The 21,266-nt window shown below is 41.7% G+C and overlaps 2 protein-coding genes across 3 annotated transcripts in view; one reads left to right on the forward strand and one right to left on the reverse strand.

Moving 5' to 3' along the window:
• Positions 1-21,266, reverse strand: part of ano1b (anoctamin 1, calcium activated chloride channel b) — a 110,358-nt gene that overhangs the window by 69,728 nt on the left and 19,364 nt on the right. The window lies entirely within an intron of this gene.
• LOC311047751 (actin, alpha cardiac muscle 1-like) lies at positions 8,899-20,635 on the forward strand. The gene is made up of 9 exons (XM_084060592.1): positions 8,899-8,973; positions 11,682-11,838; positions 13,104-13,232; positions 13,813-13,923; positions 14,456-14,540; positions 17,349-17,510; positions 18,163-18,354; positions 19,245-19,426; positions 20,279-20,635. Exons 2-9 carry the CDS (start codon positions 11,710-11,712, stop codon positions 20,420-20,422), a joined length of 1,134 nt encoding a protein of 377 aa, XP_083916718.1. The 5' UTR covers positions 8,899-8,973; positions 11,682-11,709; the 3' UTR covers positions 20,423-20,635.

Raw genomic sequence — 21,266 nt, forward strand, 5'->3', positions numbered from 1 at the left:
CTTGCCCCTATCTTTTCATTCTTATACTAAAGCTGTTCGAAGTTTGATCAAAGCAGCACTTCTACTCCCAGTTCTTCGACATTCTTCCACACAATCCAAACTCTAATCGGACCCCTCCAAAAGATTAAAAACCCAACCTTGCCCTTTCCCCCCATAAGAGCCACACACACACACACACACACACACACACACACACACACACACACACACTTTATTTGAATCCACAAATTACAATTAACTAGACCATACCCGGTCGGCGCAGCGCATCCGTAGGGGGATATGCGCACATGATCTGGCAACCCGGGAGGCAGTTCGTCCCATAGCTGGGCAGCCCCGTAACCATGGCGACAGTGTTTGACACAAAAACGCTAATAAGAAGCTGATATTTGATGAAATTGAAAAACGGGCTTCACAGTTGCGTTCAGATGGTAATGGCCAATTACCTGTGTGCAAAATCAGAGCAATTGGTCCAGCCAGTGAGGAGAACCGGGTATCTTCACTCACGTACTCACCACCACTACAGAGGTTACTAGAATTATAGTAGGATTTACAGGGAGACAAATATAACGGGGTTGATATTTCATGGTCCCTAAGGATACACATGACACCTTCTCCTCCACACAGACAAACTGCCTATAACAGCTGAAACAGAGCAATATTTTGCAAGTTGCTTGGCTTTGCTTTTTGTCATGCCAGCAATTGCTAGGCCACTCGTGGTCAGCTTATATACATGGCCCAGGCTTCCAAATATGAGCACAGAGAATCTGCATCTGTACCCAAGGTTTGTTATAATTCCCATTAGCAGTTGGTACTTAGAATGCTTATCTTGGAAAGCCTGGTTCATGTATAGGTCAAAGACACAGCCCACCTCCAGAATCAAAGCTTCCTTGTGGCAGGTGTCAACAAAAACAACATCAGGGGTATTTGGGATGTTAGCAAAGACATCACAAGTTAAGCCAAACCAATCTGGTAGCACTCTTGAATGTTTGTACATTGCTGCGCTGGATGGCATACATTTTTTTTACTGCATTGGACACTATGTCGACAATGCGGTCGTGGCGAGCAATGTACACATTTTTATATGCACTACATCCATTGGTGATGTGTGCAATGGATTCCAGGTGTTGTTCAGAATCATGATGGTTTATACAGAGTGGACTATGGATGTCAGGGTACCAGATTGACAGATTGTACTTGGTTGGTAATACTTGCATTCTTGCTTTGATGGTGAATTTTAGCACATCCTCCCCAATTACAGCATTTTTGTACATCGTATGTGAAACAGAATGATCAGCGGAATCAACACAGGCCAACTTTCCCTGCAGTCGAAGTCCACGCCAGTGTTGTTTGGCCTCAGTCTGTTTCATATTAAGCAGAACCCTTCTAGCTGTGTTTTCCTGTAGTCTAGTGTCCCCTCCCTGGTGGGTGAGAGTAGCCTCCACTACCACACTGGGGTCTGTAATTAGTCCATCAGTGATGGGCACTTCGGTGTTGTTTTTTGCCCATTTTAGCTGGACTCCTGTCCGGTGGCAGAGGTCGTTGAGGTCTGGCCAATCAGACCAGACCCCAAAGCCCTTGTCCCGTGAGTCCAGTTTTCCAGAGTCCTTCCTCCTGAACCCTAGGAAATGATTCTGGCCTGCAGCAGCCAGGGGGACCTTCCTCCTGCGTAAGTCCAGTAGGAGTGATGCCCTGGCCATTTCTCTGACAGTGCCATCATCATTATTGAGCATGTGGAGTAGGTGGGTCAGCCTCGTTGCTGCATAGATCCACTCTACATTTGGGACCCCTAGCCCCCCTTCGCCATATGAAAGGAACACACACACACACACACACGCCAATGTCACACACACACACACACACACACACACACACACGCCAATGTCTGGGACCATATGAGTTTGTTTATTATTATTGATTGACAACGTTCAGGTTTATTCAACTGAACTGAATGTACTGTAATATTTTTGTCTGGGATCTTCAGTGAACCTTTGTTCAATGTTTTAAAAAGCACCATATCCTTTTGTTAGTGGAAACTGGAAAACAATTAAAGGGAAGATAGAATGTGAATATTTGTGTTGACAAAATTATTAGGCTGGACTTACTTATTTGCCAGTTAGGCGACTTACAGCTACTACATTGACTTTGTATTAATTTCAATCATTCAGCAACGATTTTGTTTAACCTATAGATGTCACTGTTCTCTTCTTTCAGTCTTTTTCTTTGTTGTTCACCAAGGCATTGTGGCTCTATTCACAGCAGCCATATTATGAAGACATTCACAGGTGTTACCAATGATACTAATGAAGGCTCTGTTCCATTCTGGTCAAACAGAGTCAGGGTGCTGATATTGTGCATGTTGGCTCACTGGAAACACTCTGTTACACCAGTGGGTCTACATTTGGGGTCCAGGGGACCCTCATGGGCTTCCAAATGGCCCCTTGCAGGTGTGTAACACTCTCAGAGTTATGGGGGTCGTGGAAACCACTGTGCTACACGAAATGGAACAGAGCCTTCATTAGTATCATTGGTAACACCTGTGAAGGAAGTGATAATATGGCTGCTGTGCATAGAGCCTATTGTGGTCCTACAGTATGTGTTCAATTAATCAACAAAGCATACAAAGTTAACACAGTCATATAATACATGTCCTCAACAACTACAAACACTATATGTACAAAAGAGATTGGAAAATGATATTAACCTCCCCTTGACCAATTTTGAAAGAAACCAGTGTTACACATCCTTTAGTTTAATGGATGGTGTCATGGCATTCCACATTTTGGTGGCAGAGCAGTAGAATGAGAACTTACCCATGTTTGTTCTATATTTGGGTGGTGCCAGATCATGGTCACTCCCTCTAGTGTTGTGTCTGTGTCTGTGGGTGTCACTCACTTTGGAGAAATAGTTAGACAGGTATGAGGGTATTGATGGCACTGTCCCTTAGACCAATGGTTCTCAAACCTTTTCATGTCAAGGACCCCCAAATTGACACTTATTAGCCTGCGGACCCCCATTTCAAAAGATATGCCAGGGAAGATTTTTTACGGCTCTAGCAGTGATTCTCAACCATTTTAATTTCAAGGACCCCCCAGTTTGACATGCATTAGGGCTACAGACCCCCATTTAATGCCATTTCTATCACTTGAACCACAATTTATATTGTAAAATCTATGTCAATTTAACTCTGAGAGAGTACAAATGGAACCAAATGGACCCGTTAGGGTCCATTTGGTTCCATTTGTACACTCTCAGAGTTACAGACCCATAAGGGTCCATTTGGTGCCTAATCTATCATTTAGCTGGGGACCCCCTGGAACTCCCTCAAGGACCCCTGGGGGTCCCCAGACCCCACTTGGAGAACCAATGCCTTAGACTATCTTAAATACCAATCCCATTGATATAATACAGTAGGTGAACATTCAGCTTAAATAGCCCAACTACAACTCACACAGTGTCTTGTTGCAACCAAGGGGCCAGCCTGGGGTTTTTACATTGACGCCAATACGGAAGAGACAGTTCACATGAATGGCCTGTTAATTTATTTTAACGCAAGCGGGTGGGTTTTTGACAAACTTTAGACTAGATTTTCTTACCTTAATAAAAATGGTCATAAATACTATATGATTCCAGTCGCTAGTTTAAAGTCTCCTTTCAATCATCATGATATGCGTTTTGGTAAACTATGGTCCCACTTATTTAAAAATTGACGATAAAGTAGGTTATGCTCTACGAGGGGTGGGATGATTTCATTGACAAGCTACACAACCAATAGCGTTCATTCCCCGCCCCCGCTTTTGATTGACAAGCTACCCAACCAATAATGGTCTGGTGTCATTCTGCAGGATATGACGCGATATGACGCAATATCGAAAGATGGCGGATTGCACACAGCTGAACAATCGGCTTCATTTATGGTCTGTAGAGTCTAGGGGCGCTGTCCATTCATTTTATACAGTCTATGGTTGCAACGTGCTGTGAACGTGTATGTCAACTATTTTTGCCAAAGAGATTTGCTGTCGAGTGAAAAAAGGAAAAGAACATAGCCCTGCTGGACCGCGGGCAGCAAAGTAAATTGGGTATACGTTTATTGATTTCATTTTCCTCCTAGTGAGAGCATGGGGCCTTTAGGGATAGGCTCTATTCACAGCAGCCATATTATGAAGACATTCACAGGTGTTACCAATGATAATGAAGGCTCTGTTCCATTCTGGTCAAACAGAGTCAGGGTGCTGATATTGTGCATGTTGGTTCACTGGAAACACTCTGCTACACCAGTGGGTCTACAGTTGGGGTCCAGGGACCCTCATGGGCTTCCAAATGGCCCCTTACAGGTGTGTAACTCTGAGAGTGTACAAATGGAACCAAATGGACCCGTAAGGGTCCATTTGGTTCCATTTGTACACTCTCAGAGTTATGGGGGTCGCGGAAACCACTGTGCTACACTAAATGGAACAGAGCCTTCATTAGTATCATTGGTAACACCTGGAAAGGAAGTGATAATATGGCTGCTGTGCATAGAGCCTATTGCAATGTTGGCCGGTTCAAACCTTTATGGGTTGGGTGCAATGATCAGCATGGCCTCTAGGGGCTGCCAAGACCTTTAGACTTAACTTTATGCATTGGCAATGCTAAAGCACATGGATTACATGATGATATGTCATGTATGTGACATTATTCTTTTTGGCCTTTATGTATGTGCACAGTAGTAAACCCTAGATAACCATTTCAGGAAATGAGGGTATCATATCACATCGTTGAGTATCATGTATGGAGGTCTATTTTTATTTAATTGGAATCTTGGCTATGGCTTGGACAGTGGTGGCAGCAGGCCACAGTCACATGATGAATGTTCTAGGAAGTACTCCACTAATAAAACAATAGCTCGGCATAGATATCTGTTGCGAGCGCAATAAATAGATCCTTGATTCGTGCTTTTTATGTTCAGTTTATACTGTACATCTACGTATGGTTCCCTAGAATAGACTTGGATCACAAAAGCTGACCAGTGTTTATTTATATAGCGTAGTGGAACTCTAAACATCCTATGCGAGTATGTGTTCTACTTAATCATCGTTGTGATTCTTAAAATGGCTTCACAGGCCCCGAAGTGATCTTGGCAAAGTGATGTAGAAATCTATTAGCTGTATAATGTTTTCTCCTAAATGGCACTGCAGTAATTAGAATGCAATCAATTCACTAATTCATCACTCACTACTAAACCCTAATTATACCTGTAAATATTTACCAGTTGCTGCTGCTGGTGTCCCCGTCCCCATCCCCCCCTGACCTGACCTGACCTCAGAGAGCTATATGGACTGTCCTACCTGAACACTTGAACTTTTGGCACTTCTTATATTTATTTTTATTTATTACTTTTTTTGCACTATGATGTTGGTTTGCACTGTCTTGTCCTGTCTTGCACCAGTCCCGTTATAAACTACGCTCCACTGTACCAAACCAAATTCCGAACATGTTTACATGTCATGGCAATAAAGTCTTCTGATTCTGATTCTGATTCAGTCTTTTTTTCTTTTGAAACACGGATAATAAAGTAAAGACCTTTTGTCCATCAATGAGGTTTTATGCTACCGTATGTTGGAAGGTCAGGAGTAAATGTAATCTTTAATGGAATTGGCACATGGCTTCTCTAAAATAAGCGTAATCTTTTGAAACTCTTTGTCATGCAATATTCACCCTGGCCGCTGTAATGTGTGGCAGCATATTGTAAAAGGGTACCATCTGTTTGGGTGTTTATTTGTTATCAAGATTGGTTGTGCAGTCTTTCATTAAACTTGGTGGGAAGGATCGGCTGCCCACGAGAGATTATTCACTTTTGGGTTGAGAAGGTCAAAGGTCAATGTCAAGTTGAAACTTGAATCGTCAGCCCTGAAGAGAGACATTTATGTTTTGGGTTGAAAGGGTCAATGTCACAATTGAGTGTACAAGAGATGTTAGTGTGGGCAGGGTTTGGAGGTGGAGGTGTTTGATTAAATTCTACTTTCAGCTAAATGCAAATGATATTGTCACTAATTGTTTCAATAAAGCAGGAATATGTCAAGTTTGTCTCTATAGGCCTGTCACAATTATTACATAACCGTCTAATCGCAATTGCAATTATTTTTGCCTAATCGTCATAATCGTTTCCATGTTGAAAAATGTTCACACATTTCAAATATAAAAAAAAACGAAATAGCAGATCTACAAGCTTACAACGCGTCATTTTCGCAGACGCGTTGTAGCCTTGTAGATCAGCTATTCCGGCTTTTTTATATGTATAAAATTATTAAATATGTCAATAATTTCTTTGTTGATATGTCTTTGTATGTTACTTGTCATATAGGCCTGTACATTTTTTATTACGAAGCCTAAAAGCCTATTCATATGTTCAATGCCAAACACACAATTAAATTGTTAATCGCAATTATTTGACAATTAGACAATTCATCGTCAACTTAAATTTGTAATCGTGACAGCCCTATTTGTCTCACCATTCAGATGATCCAAGACAAATAGAAACGTGGAGTCTAATGTCATAGATATTGTAGCACACAGACATACATACTGTACCCATATAGCCATTGATACTATAAATATAGTTGTAACAGTGTACGCATTGTGTATGCAGTATGCAGTGTGTGTATAGTGCATGTGTATATGTGTATGTATGCACGTGTATATGTAGTTCATGTGGATGTGTGTGTACAGTATGCAGTGTACAGTATATGCTAGTATGCAGTGTTTATGCTGTGTGTATGCAGTGTGTATCTAGTGCAGTGATTCTCAAAGTGGGGTCCGGGGACCCCCAGGGGTCCTTGAGAGCATTCCAGGGTGTCCCCTGCAGAATTAGCTAATATAGCATCAAAATCAGTTTAAGAAATAGACGAATCCGCAGAGCGATGGTGTCAGACTCCTGCTGCGGTGTGCATTCTGACACCGCAGCTATGATTACCCAGGGGAGCGCTCTGTGGATTCGCCTATACATCAGCTACAGTAAGTCCATTCAAAATAGCCGATCTACAAGCTCACAACGCGACGCGATGCAACGTGTTCAGAGCTGGATCTGGCGCTATAGATCTAATCTTTTTTGGGGGTCCCTGGCACAAAATATTATCAGGTGGGGTCCTCGGCCAAATAGGTCCTTGACATGAAAACCTTTTTTTGCCTGAAATATATGAAATGCGTTTGTGCCAAAAAGTAATTGATGGCTGCAGTTGAACTTCTGACCTCACTTGACATGAGTTTCACTTGGCTAGTGTCCTCTGTTGGCAACGTGTGAACTTCTGTGGTGGACGAGGGGTGGAGAGAGCGTAGGGAAGAGAGCATAGGGGACAGAGTGTAGGGGACAGAGCGTAGGGGACAGAGCGTAGGGGACAGAGCGTAGGGGATTGATCGTAGGGGAGAGACCCTAGGGGAGAGAGCGTAGGGGAGGGGGAGATCACACAATGGAGCCTTGACCACTTTCAACCTGGCCTCCCTATTTTGGGCATGTGATTATAGGCAAAAGAAATTCAACAAAATCGTCAAAACATTTCTAAAAACTTTCAACGCAATGCAAATGCTGCGTGCTTGTAAATTAGATGGGCTGTATTCACTCTGCGACCCCATCGTATGACAAAGTATAAACTAGGGCTAAAGTGGATAATATCCTTGTCTATAGTCCCCATCCTGAACCCATCCATTATGAAAAAGAAAATCAGTAATATTTGTCTTTTATGTATTTTTGACACTAAACCCAAACCTTCCACAGTTAATGTAGGCCAGGGTTTCTGCACAGCTCTGAAACGTAATGTTTTTATTTTTTATAATTTTTTGCTGACTAATAACTCATTAATTATGAATGTGCCCTACGACTGACAGACTACCTGACTCATTCTCTTCCTGTTGATCGTTACTCACTTTTCTTTTTGGTTGTGACAGACAAGATCTCAATTCCTATTGGTGAGATCGAGAGACCTGCCTTTATACAGTATAACAACCAATGACCTACACACTCCTCTCTCTCTCGCTCTCTGGCTCTCTCTCTGACGTTGTCAGGACAGATGCAGATGGTAACGTATTTATAAACGCCTTCTTCACATACTCAATGTGTCTGAATGAATGCACCCATGCACAACCTGTCTACAATAGGTTGTCCTGTCTGTCTCTCGCTCTTTCTTTCTCTGTCTCTCTCTCTTAACCACCACAACAGTAAAATTAGGAATGTCTACTTTGAGAACGCAATGATGTGAGGATGGAAAGTATTTCCCATGTAATATATTGCCATAAAGCCTCCCCATGCCCTCACTTTGTAGGCTTTGTCACCTTATAGTATCATTATATTCAATCAATCAATCAATGAATCAACTAAATAGTAATTAAGGATGGCTGTCAGTCATGGGGTACGCAGTAAAGTCCTCAGTGTTAAGCTCACAACGCGTCGCATCTTTCACCACTGACACACAGGTACATTCTCAGAGTGAAATGAACACTGAGGATTCTACTGTGTGTGGGTAACAATAAGACAGCACACGATCTTAAGGTCCTAAAGTCACTCAGGGGGAAAATCTCCACCTGCAGTGTGACGGTTAGAGCCCTTAATTGGTCTTAGTTTGAATCTAGCCAGCAAGGACTTGAGAGTTCCCCCCGCTATGGCCAATCCCATCCAAGTCAATCCCTGCATGGTAATAAACAACGCTCTGCTATTTGTTGCATCGTTATGGGGCATTGTCAGCTTATCGTCCAATCATTTTAGTCGGGGAGCGTGAGAGAGGAAGGTGGGCGGGGCTACCTGCAAAACCCCTCCTACCTGTTTGGTGTCAGCCCCCACCTGTCACGCAAAGTGTGACAGCGAGGTTCCTGACCTAAAAAGGCATGTGTGTGTGAATGAACCAAGGCGATGTGAGGGTTTAAATACAGACAAGCAAGGTGAGACCACCACCACTCTCACTCCTCACTGTCCAGGGAGCACCGATCCACGTCACCTCAGCTCTTAAAGTAAGTCCTCTCTCATTGACACACACACACACACACTGATACTAATACTACTGTATGTACCAAGTTATCTTATAAACAGACACACTGGTATTAGCATGCAGATACAGCCTTAGAGAAGTGGTTAGCTATTATCCAACATAATAATATAAAATAAAATATAAGATGAGATTAAATAAAATATGTTGAAAATCTTTTTTCATCTTCAAGAAGAAATGGTATCATTTCAGCAGCCAGGTACACATTTGGAACTATTATTGGTCCAGCACCTGCTCCAAACTGTATTTTGATGTGTGCTACTACTATGTACTGTGCAACAGCCAGCAAAGAAGAAAGATCTAGCAAAAGGAAATAAGGTCAAATGTTTGTAAAGACAAGTCTCTGTCAGTGCTAGAACCTAGCAGGCCCAGCATTTATTCTTCTATTAAAGCGACAGAGTAAGCAATACAAAATGGCACAGAACATTTCCCTAACGGAATTAATTTGATCCTAACATGAAAAGCATATTCAAAGTGATTTAGGTGCACACAAGACACTCACAATGGATTAAGATGAAGAGGATGAATATATCAACAAGGGAGAGGGGATGGTTATGAGTGTTTAGCCGACAATGGATGAGAAATGTAACAAATGTGATTGAAATATGCTAGAATTAAAAGCTTATGATTTAATTAATTCATTAGTAATTAATTCATTTTAACCACTTAAACCCTGTGGTATGCTTCATGGACCGGAGTCCATTAGAGGTCTATTAATACTAGGTCCACTCCTTTTCTCCACCAAATCTCTAGGGGCAAAAGTAGCACATCTACGAGCTCACAACGCATCGCTTTGCATGCTTGTAGATCTGCTACCTGATACCCTGATAACTCAAGCGACCCAAATTACTTCAAGGTAGCAGCAACCATGGAGGGCTCTCCTGGACAGTTCCTTGGACATGATCTTGTGCCTATAAGCCTTCTGCAAATAACCACTGTCAGATTAAACGACACACAGCCTCACAAATTTACCGACAATCGTGGATCTTTTAGAATGATACTGAACGCGTGTATTAGCTGGACCAAGCAAAGAATCAGACATTCAAGACGCACAGCAAATTATTACAACGGAGACTTTCATATGACAACGGCGAAACGCCAATCCACGGACAAATTCACTTGCGTTTACTTGTCTGTTCATCTTTAATTTCTGAATCAATAGGCTCTATGCACAGCAGCCATATTGGAAAGACATTGGGCCTCTTCTTACTTCCTTCACAGGTGTTACCAATGATACTAATGAAGGCTCTGTTCCATTCTGGTCAGAGTGCTGATATCGTGCATGTTGGCTCACTAGAAACTCTCCATTTTGGTTCCCAAATGGCCCCTTATGGTGGGTGTGTAACTCTGAGAGTTATGGGGGTCCTTGAAAATAAGACAACCACTATGGCACACTAAATGGAACAGAGCCTTAATTAGTAGCATTGTCAACACCTGTGAAGGAAGTAAGGAAGGGGCCCAATTCATTCCCAATATGGCTGCTGTGCATAGAGCCTATTTGATTTCCCATACAGTAGCAACAGCTGAGCAAATCCAGTAAAACAAAAGGAACCGACTATAATAGGCCCAAGGTCATCATAGGAGAGCCCTTGTGACTTTATGGCTTGTGCCAAATATCATCAGCGTGTACCTATTATAAATCAGTGTCCATTTGTCTGTCTGTCACCACACCGTGCTGACGGCCTTGACAGATGGCAGCCGCGCAGCACAGGTGGACAGGAAGGACACGCATGACCCAGCATAGTGTCCACATCTAAACTATGTATAAATGCCATCTCTCTATATACTCCATTGGGATGCATGCGTTTCTGGTCATAAATTGCGGTTGGAGTAATTTTATGGTGTGGGAGGGCCCCACCAATGACAAAAGCACAGGGGCCTCCGCCACCACCCTATAAATCCAGCCCTGTCTACACCTGTTAAATGCTCTTTCACCTTGCTAATTCCAAAGTGCTGAGGGCCAAGCTAGATTTCTGTAGAAGGGTTATACGTGGTTTCTGGTACTTTTACTAATCCCAGTGTGTTACTATATCTGCTGACTGCTTTTATTTTGTTGATATTCTTAGTATTATTTGTTCTCCTAGCTGTATCTCTTTGTATGTATCTGTTATGTGTTAACTGCTGTAATGCCATGACAACTGAATTTTCCCTATAAAGCCTGTCTGTCTGTCTGTCTGTCTGTCTATCATGTGTTTCTAGATCAGTGGTTCTCAAACTTTGTCGTGCCAAGGACCCCCAAATTGATATATATTTGGCTGCGGACCCACATCTGAAAATATGTTGTGCCAGGGACCCCCATAAGAGAAGTTAAAAAAAAATCACAATTATCCAAAAATGTCCAAACATTTTCAATATTTTTTCAAATGTTTTCAAAAATAGCAGATCTACAAGCTTGTAGATCTGCTATTTTTGAATAGACAACATATAAATGGATAAAGTGGTTAAGATGATTCTGAGGCTACATTAACTCCTTTTGGTGGGTACCCCCTGGAACCTCCCCAAGGACCCCTGGGGGTTCCCAGACCCCACTTTGAGAAGCAATACTAGAATACTGAGGCACTGCACTGTTTCTATGCATTTGATGTGTTACCTTGTGTTTACCTTGCTTACTGTAAGTCACTCTGGATTAAGAGCGCCAGCTAAACGCCTAAATTCTAAACCGTTTGTCTGTAGGTCCCCAACCGCCTAACCGCCAGTCAGAATGTGCGACGAGGAAGAGGCCACCGCTCTGGTGTGTGACAACGGCTCAGGGCTGGTGAAGGCAGGCTTCGCTGGAGATGACGCTCCCAGGGCGGTGTTCCCCTCCATCGTGGGCAGGCCAAGACATCAGGTGGGGCTACGGCAGAACATGACGACGCATGCATGCAGTAAAAATGAATGATGCACTATACAGTGAGTGGAATGGTTCAGGGTTAGGGTGGGTCAGGAGGAATGTGCATGCTCATGAAGAGTGAAGGTTGTGTGAACAGCAGTGGTGTAAAGTAACTAAGTACATTTACTCGAGTACTGTACTCAAGTACAATTTTGAGGTACTTTTACTTTACTGGGGTATTTCCAATTGTCTATACTTTTACTTCTACTCCACTACATCTCAGAGGCAAATATTGTACTTTTACTCCACTACAATTATTTGAAAACTTTAGTTACTAGTTACTTTGCAGATATATATTTTTACATTATAAAACATATATTAACCACTTTAGCCTTATTTTATACCTCGGCTATTTGAAAATAGCCTATCTGCTATTTTCAAACATTTTAGTACTTTTACTTTTGTACATTTTGATACCAATGCTTTAGTACTTTCACTCAAGTCAATTTTGAATTCTAGACTTTTACTTGTAACAGAATACTTCTACATTGCAGTATTAATACTTTTACTTAGGTAAAACATTTGAGTACTTTTTCCACCACTGGTAAACAGGAATATGTGCTTGTTGTGTGCAATAATAAGCCATCCTGTCCCAGATTCCAATACAATACCACTGTCCATGGTCATATTTCTGACAAGTAGTGATGGAAACAGAAACTCTGTATCAAAATACAAATTTTGAGTAAAAGCACAAGTATTGGCATCAAATGTTTTTTGGAAAAGGTGCAATATTTGCCTCTGATATGTAGTGGAGTAGAACATTTTAATTTCTGATGTATAGCAAACGTACAGTACGTACCTCAACAATGTACATGAGTACAGTATGACAGAGAGTCAGAGTGCTGATATTGTGCATGTTGGCCCACTGGAAACACTCTGCTACACCAGTGGGTCTACAGTTGGGGTCCAGGGACCCTCATGGGCTTCCAAATGGCCCCTTACAGGTGTGTAACTCTCAGAATTATGGGGGTCGTGGAAACCACTGTGCTACACTAAATGGAACAGAGCCTTCATTAGTATCATTGGTAACACCTGTGAAGGAAGTGATAATATGGCTGCTGTGCATAGAGCCTATTCAACTGTTTAAATCAAGTGTCCAAGAGTCTCAGTTATTTCCTTGCAGATGGTTCAGATCAATGTTGTGTTGTTGGGTTGTGTCATATTACATTCGGTCCACAATGTAGCTAATAGTCATAACCTATGTACTCTGCCTTTGTCTCCAGGGAGTGATGGTGGGTATGGGACAGAAAGACAGCTATGTAGGAGACGAGGCCCAGTCCAAGAGGGGTATCCTCACCCTCAAATACCCCATTGAACACGGCATCATCACCAACTGGGACGATATGGAGAAGGTCTCTTTCATTCCTCCTTTCTTTTCACATCTATGTATCACACATTTTGGTATCCAAGACACTGATATCCTCGGTACCATTTTAAAGGTGCCTGTACGTATTATGTTTTGTTGAAATAAGTGTTAAATAGCTCTATATTCACACAGTATAGGCATTGCTAGAGAGTATTTGTTTGTTCTTTAACCGGGTTCTCCCTATCGCTACAGCTTTGGTAAACAGAAAATACATTTTCAGTTTGGGACATCAATGTTATCCAATCAGGAGAAGTGAAGATGATCTCGTACAGGATACAGAATAAACAAGTGGAATTCGAAGTGATGAAATACAATAAATGTGTTTATCAATGAGCTGGAGAGATGGGGAAACCCTTGTAACCAAACAAACACTCTATACAATGATACTATCGGAATATAAAGCTTTAGCTTTTTAACACAAAAAATCACTTACAGCACCTTTAACTCTGACAGTGTAGAAATGTACCCGATTTCTGTGTGTAACGTCATGTCTCTATGAGCTTCTATACACTCCATGTAGCCACTGGGACAGTACATTTGACTCTTTGTCCTTTGGTTGTGTGCAGATCTGGCACCATACCTTCTACAACGAGCTGAGAGTGGCCCCTGAGGAGCACCCCGTCCTGCTGACTGAGGCCCCACTCAACCCCAAGGCCAACAGAGAAAAGATGACACAGGTAAGGGAACCAAACAAACAAATATACCCAGGACAACGGCAGCTAATACATTGTGATGATTTGGTGTCATATTCCAATGGTTTCCAAACTGGGGGTCGGGACACACAGGGGGGTCCCCACATTATTTTGGGGGTCCCTAGACAATTAGCTTAATGTGCAACATTGTTTTCTCACTCAACAGTAAACAAACCAACATACAGTATAAGTGTATACAGGGTGTCTGCACATTTCTAAAGTGACAATTTAATGACTTTTACAAACTTTTTAATACATCGGCTAGCTTTGCTGGACCCGCTCAACTAAATGTAATGCCTACAATTCCAAGTGCTTGTCAGGGTGTCCCCAGTTCAAACATGATTATTTTAGGGGGTCACGGCCGGAAACGTTTGGGAACCTTTGTACATATTCTATTAACTTATGAATGAGGTAATTCTTTGTCTCTTCCCCTATGATTCATCTTGTTTTTTCCCACCCCTGTCCTCACCACTCTCATCTTCTCTGCTGTCCTGTCCTGTCTTTGCCCTGTCAACAGATTATGTTTGAGACCTTTAACGTACCAGCAATGTATGTGGCCATCCAGGCTGTCCTGTCCCTCTACGCCTCTGGCAGAACCACAGGTGAGTGTGGATTTATTTGTATAGAACAGGGGTCTTCAACGTTTTCAGGCCAAGGACCCCCAACTGAGAGAGAGATGAAGTAGGGACCCCCTCTATATAAAATATATTGTATAAAATTGCGTTTCAGATTAAAGTTTTTTTTTTACTTAGTCTGCTCTTTTTTCCCTCTACAGCTATAGCCTCTTTGCCAAAAATAGCGCTGCGAGGCGTTGAGAGAGCTTGTAGATCTGCTATTTTCGGCTAATGTTCCCCCTCGGAAAAGGAATTCTAGGGTTCATGTAAGAAAACGAAATCCTATCACACAAAGATTTGGCAGACCCCCTATAGTAGCTCTGAGGACCCCCTAGGGGTCCCGGACCCCCTGTTGAAGACCCCTGGTATAGAAGAATGAAAGCAGGCAGCAGAATATATGTAATAATAATAATAATAATAATAATAAGACTGTGTAATGATAGCTATGACATATCTATGACATTATGATATTTGGGGAAGGTTTCAGCCCAATCTGACTGCCATTGACTTCCGTTGTGAAATCAAAGTTGAATATTTCCAAAAGTATCAAACGTTATAATAACCACATTATTATTAATTATTATAATAATGTACAAATAGTGCTTACAGGTTGACAATGGCTAGAATGGTCCTTTTTTGATAATCCCAATGATCTATAATAAACACTGCCAAGTCACAGTTAAAAATAAAATAAAAAAAAGTCCAGGTTAAGGGAAGTAGGCTAATGAAGTGCTTTAGGTGGTCTTTGTTAGACAGATATCTTACATTAAACAAGGTTAGCTTGACAGAAGATATGGGCTGTACAGTCTGTTTTTGGTTGCAAGACACTAAAGTACCACAATATTAGGTCATTGTGAAAATATATCCCCTCTAAGGCGTAATGTAGCAGTGTTCCCTACCTCAATACAGAAATAAAGTATTATCCTCTCTAAGGCACAGGTTCTCAAAGTGGTGTCCGGGGACCGCCAGAGGTTCCCCAGCAAAAATTAGGTTTCTTCCCACCCAGAATAGGGATGCTAGGCTTCAAGTAGCTATGGGGGGTTAGCACAATCGCCTTGCAGCAAGGTCCAGTTTTCAAACCCAAAGTGGGTTTTTCTGTGCAAGTATGGATGGCTACAAGCTTGGACAACAGGCAGTGGTGTAAAAAGTACTCAAATGGTTTACTTAAGTAAAATAATCAATACCACAATGTAGATATACTCCATTTCAGGTAAAAGTCTGGTATTCAAAATGTACGTAAAGTACCAAAAGTAGAACGTACTCATTATGCAGAAGGTCGCATTTCACAAGTTTTCAAATGTATAAACATCTTTTGAAAATAGCAGATCTACAAGTAGATCGGCTATTTTCAAATGGCCAAAATATATATAGGGTTTAAGTGGGTAATGTATGTTTTATAATAATAATCAAAATAAGTAAATACTAAAGTTTTCAAATAATTGTAGTGGAGTAAAAGTATAATATTTGCTTCTGAGATGTAGTGGAGTAGAAGTAAAAGCACTGAAAATTGGAAACTCCAGTAAAGTAAAAAAAAAAAAAACTCAAAATTGTACTTGAGTAAATGTACTTAGTTACTTTACACCACTGACAACAGGGGCATATTGGGAGAATGGACATTACAAGACAAGTGGGCGTGTCAAGAAACTGAATCTACACCTTTCCATATTTAGAAATAATAACAGGCAAGACTGAAGCACAAGAACAAATGTTTTTAAAGTTGGTTTATGTTCTGTGCTCATGAAATAATGTAGTTGCAAGGCAGCTGATAAGAAGCCAAATATAGAGAGAGCGGTCTTATTTTTATTCTACAGTCTTTGTTTGCCCTCCTGTGGACACAATGAGTATTGCATATCCTACAAGCACTGCTTAGTTAGTACACACTTTTGCTCTGAGCTCTTTCCACCCACCTCCACCCACCCAAAATATGTTAAACTGCCTGTTTCAATTAGATTAGATGTCTTTCTTATAGCTGTCTAGCGCCCTTTCTCCCCAATTTAGACGTTGGTAGCCATATTGTAAGACATTCACAGGTGTTACCAATGATACTAATGAAGGCTCTGTTCCATTCTGGTCAGACTGAGTCCGGGTGCTGATATTGTGCATGTTGGCTCACTGGAAACACTCCCAAATGGCCCTTTACGGGTGTGTAACTCTGAGAGTGTACAAATGGAACCAAATGGACTCGTAAGGGTCCATTTGGTTCCATTTGTACACTCTCAGAGTTATGGGGGTCGTGGAAATTGAAAACTCTGAGAACTACTGTGCTACACTACACTAAATGGAACAGAGCCTTCATTAGTATCACTTTTAACACCTGTGAAGGCAGTGATAATATGGCTGCTGTGCTATTCCTCCCCACACACATTTCTGTGTGTTGTCAACTGCTGTTGTATGTATCCTACTGGCTCACTTGCCAGCGAGGAGCCCCCACCGGGAGGACGTAGAGCCCAACACTCCCTGCTGACAGGTGCCACCCCCCACCCTGCAGTACATGCAGTGACAAATATCACCCTCCCTCCCCAGCTTACCTCCCCCATATATAGACCCTGTATAGTGTGTTCGTATGGACGCTCGACAAAGCCAGACACACCACGATGGATTTGAACCCCCAGGCTCCGTGGTGGTGGGCATTTAGACGGTCTCATTCCTGAGCTCTCCTGTAAACTGTGAGGCTGTGGAGTGACCGTCGACCTGCTACGCTGGGTCACAAGGCTATTATGGTTGTGTGTGATGAACAAATTATGGCCACGGTGATGACCCGTCTTGTGTATATCTATACCTTCATCCATCTCCCAGGCATTGTCCTAGACGCCGGTGACGGTGTGACCCACAACGTACCAGTATATGAAGGTTATGCTCTACCTCACGCCATCATGAGGCTGGACTTGGCCGGCAGAGACCTTACCGACTACCTGATGAAGATCCTAACTGAGAGAGGCTACAGCTTTGTGACAACTGGTAAAAAACAAAACATACATGCACACATGGACACACACACACACACACACAGTGTAGAGTCTGTAGAGTAGAGTGTATAAAAGTACAGAACAGGCTCTGTGTATGTTGATCGTTTCACTGCTGGATTTATTCTGAAGAATTTCAGTGGGAAATGTAGCATACCACCAATGCAAATGCAATGAAAATATCTGTTACATTCCGTGAAAATAAATGCAATGACAATACTGAAAATAATAGATTTTAAAAAAAATCCAATTTCTATCCTCTACAATAACTTAGACACAGCATACAGTAGTAACACTGAAAATGTACTGTGCATAATTGCATTATCTTCCTTTAAGATAAGAATGACACGTGGCACACCACCATCTTTATGGGGACTGGGGCTAATCTTGGCCAATGAAACAATGTTTTAATTGTTCTCTCTCTCTCTCTCTCTCTCTCTCTCTCTCTCTCTCTCTCTCTCTCTCTCTCTCTCTCTCTCTCTCTCTCTCTCTCTCTCTCTCTCTCTCTCTCTCTCTCTCTCTCTCTCTCTCTCTCTCTCTCTCTCTCTCTCTCTCTCTCTCTCTCTCTCTCTCTCTCTCTCTCTCTCTCTCTCTCTCTCTCTCTCTCTCTCTCTCTCTCTCTCTCTCTCATCCTTGCACCCTCCTAGCTGAGAGGGAGATCGTGCGTGACATCAAGGAGAAGCTGTGCTACGTGGCTCTGGACTTTGAGAACGAGATGGCCACCGCCGCCTCCTCTTCCTCCCTGGAGAAGAGCTACGAGCTTCCCGATGGACAGGTCATCACTATCGGCAACGAGAGGTTCCGCTGCCCGGAGACCCTCTTCCAGCCCTCCTTCATCGGTCAGAGGACTTCATCTTTTCTCACATTACTAAAGAGATAGTTCACCCAATTTTTTTTTCTTCTATCGATTAGTCACCCCATGGAGACTTGAATTCATGGATTTTTTTTGTTTTTTGTCGCATTTCTAAGCCAATAATTTGATTACCAGCGGAGGCAGTGGTTCCGGTAGGAGACACAAAGGAGATTCTTTGTGTCTCCTAACGGAACCACTGCCGGTCATCAAATTATTGGCTTATGAATGCGACAAAAACAAAAAAATATCCATGAATTCAAGTCTCAGCGGGGTGACTAATCGATAGAAACAAAATATTTTATTTCCGATATCCAAAATATGACATCATATCACGATATTGATATTGATATTGATATAATATTGATTCATTGCCCAGCCCTATCTGTATACATCTGTCAACATGATTCAGTTATGTTGGATGATGTATGGCTGGTATGTCAGGCATATGGCACTTACAGTACTCTTCACCTTGCACTTTGTCAGTCAAAGGTTATCAAAGTGGGTGCCAGGGACCCCCAGGGGTCCTTGAGGGGGTTCCAAGGGGTCCCCAGCCAAATCAGGAGTATAGTTTGATTTCACTAGACCTCTAGTGTTTCAATAACACCATGAATATATTGCTCACATTTATGACATTTAGACAATTTAGTCAGAAGCATTAGAAATGGGGGTCCGTGAAGATCAATTTGAGGGTCTGTGGCCGGGAAAATGTTTGTGTCTCTGGATAAGCTCGTCTGCTAAATGCTTAAATTGTATATTTTATCATTACATCATATAGAGTTTTCTACACCGGCAATCCATGGTCCTTATGGAACAACTACAGAACGTTTGAATACTTCTCCTCACGCCGTCACTTGCTCTCTCTCTCTCTCTGTCCAGGTATGGAGTCTGCAGGCATCCATGAGACTACCTACAACGGCATCATGAAGTGTGACATTGACATCAGGAAGGACCTTTACGCCAACAACGTCCTCTCCGGAGGCACCACCATGTACCCTGGTATCGGTGACCGCATGCAGAAGGAAATCACTGCCCTGGCACCAAGCACCATGAAGATCAAGGTACAGCTGAGCACACACCTCCATACAGAACTAGGGCTGTCACCATTACAAAGTTGACGATTAATTGTCACTCAAATAATTGCGATTAGCGATTTAATTGTGTGTTTGGAACTGAAACTGAAATATACAACAAAATTATTGGCATTTAATAATTTTTATACATGTAAAAAAAAAAAGAGAAATAGCTGCTCTACAAGCTTACAACGTGTCACTTAGTGACACGTTGTAAGCTTGTAGATCTTCTATTTCTGCTTTTTTTAATATTTGAAAATGTGTTAAAAATGTTTAACATTATGCAAAAAGAATTGCAGTTATCTCAAATAATTGCGATTAGACTATTATGTAATAATTGTGACAGGCCTATGTATCAACTGTGTACACAATCACATTTCCAGTCTGCACATATTCACATGCACAGAGATACAAATTAATTGAGCAATTGATTCATTTTAATTGCTAAATGTTTCACGCCCACTTTGTTTTATCTTATTTCAAAAATGCATTATTGGTATTATTGGTAGTATTATTAGTATTATTGTTATTATTCACATCACAACACATTGTGAGTTTGCAGATCTGCTATTTCCAAAATGTTTGGCAATTCTTTTGCAAGAATTAAATAAGGCTTAAGTGATTAAAACCAGCAAAAGACAGCAGTTATGTTATATCATGATATTTCCGATATCCAACATACCAGACAATATCTATACTCTCATTTCACGATATCGAGATAATATCAATATATTGCCCCAGCCCTACTCGTGCAGTTGGTCAACATGACTCAATTAGTGAGATTCATGTTGGAGGATGTGTCATATTTCAGACTCTAAACTCTCATCATTCTGTCTGCAGATGATCGCCCCTCCTGAGAGGAAGTACTCCGTGTGGATCGGGGGCTCCATCCTGGCCTCTCTCTCCACGTTCCAGGCCATGTGGATCAGCAAGGACGAGTATGAGGAGGCCGGGCCATCTATTGTCCACAGGAAGTGCTTCTAAACTCCTCCCCTCCATCTCACTTTCATCTCTCTTTGCAAGCTGTTTTTCATCCCTTGTTGTATACGTTCCCTTTCTCATTGACTTTCATTTGTTCTTTCCTGTCTCTCTCATGTGTTCTTTCACCCTGTCCTGTCGTCTTATCCCTTCAAAATGGAATCTGAGTTTTCTTGATAATGCACCAGACAATCAAATAAATTGCCTCTTGGTTCTGTATGTTGTGTAGCATGAGTTTTCTTTGTCACTTTCAAATAGGTAGATTTGGATTCAAGGATTTAACATGTCATAAAAAGAGGTGTGGTGATAAAAAGTGGGAAGAGAGAAGTTTAAGGAGAGGATATTATATGATGAGAATACCTATCACCTTGTTGCAGACATGAGAAGACAGCAGGATAACAAGACTAGTCTAAAAAGCCTCACTAGGGGGCCCTAGAGGTCAACCTACACTGTGCCATCCTTTGAGGAGTGCAACTAACTAATCATAAACATCTAAACATCACTGACTTGCTGAAGCACTGTGTGGTATGACAGATAGACAGACAGACAGACAGACAGACGAGCAGTTATGAAACACAGAACAGATACATAAAAATAGATACAGGAGAACAAATTCTACTAAGAATAGCAAGTTTACACATACAGGTGTTTGGTTGGCTATTTGTATGCGTTCAGGTGTGAATTGGGAAAATAACCGGCACAACACGTTGTGAGCTTGTAGACCTGCTATTGTAGCTATTTTGGAATCAAATAATTTGACAATCAGTGCAGCATTTTTTTTAAATTGTCCAAAATACGGATGCCATCTTAACTGCCAGAGTAAAATTGTAATAATGTCATTGCCAGCGAA

The sequence above is a fragment of the Gymnoscopelus microlampas genome, assembly GCF_963454915.1.
Source record: "Gymnoscopelus microlampas genome assembly, chromosome: 6".
In the NCBI taxonomy this organism is placed as follows: Eukaryota; Metazoa; Chordata; class Actinopteri; order Myctophiformes; family Myctophidae; genus Gymnoscopelus; species Gymnoscopelus microlampas.

What these genes read in the sequence shown, in the direction of transcription:
- LOC311047751 (XM_084060592.1), top strand. Translation starts at nt 11,710, where the DNA reads ATGTGCGACGAGGAAGAGGCCACCGCTCTGGTGTGTGACAACGGCTCA. An exon ending in TGGGCAGGCCAAGACATCAG is followed by an intron (nt 11,839 to 13,103) that starts GTGGGGCTACGG and finishes CTTTGTCTCCAG; the next exon opens with GGAGTGATGGTGGGTATGGG. An exon ending in ACAGAGAAAAGATGACACAG is followed by an intron (nt 13,924 to 14,455) that starts GTAAGGGAACCA and finishes CCCTGTCAACAG; the next exon opens with ATTATGTTTGAGACCTTTAA.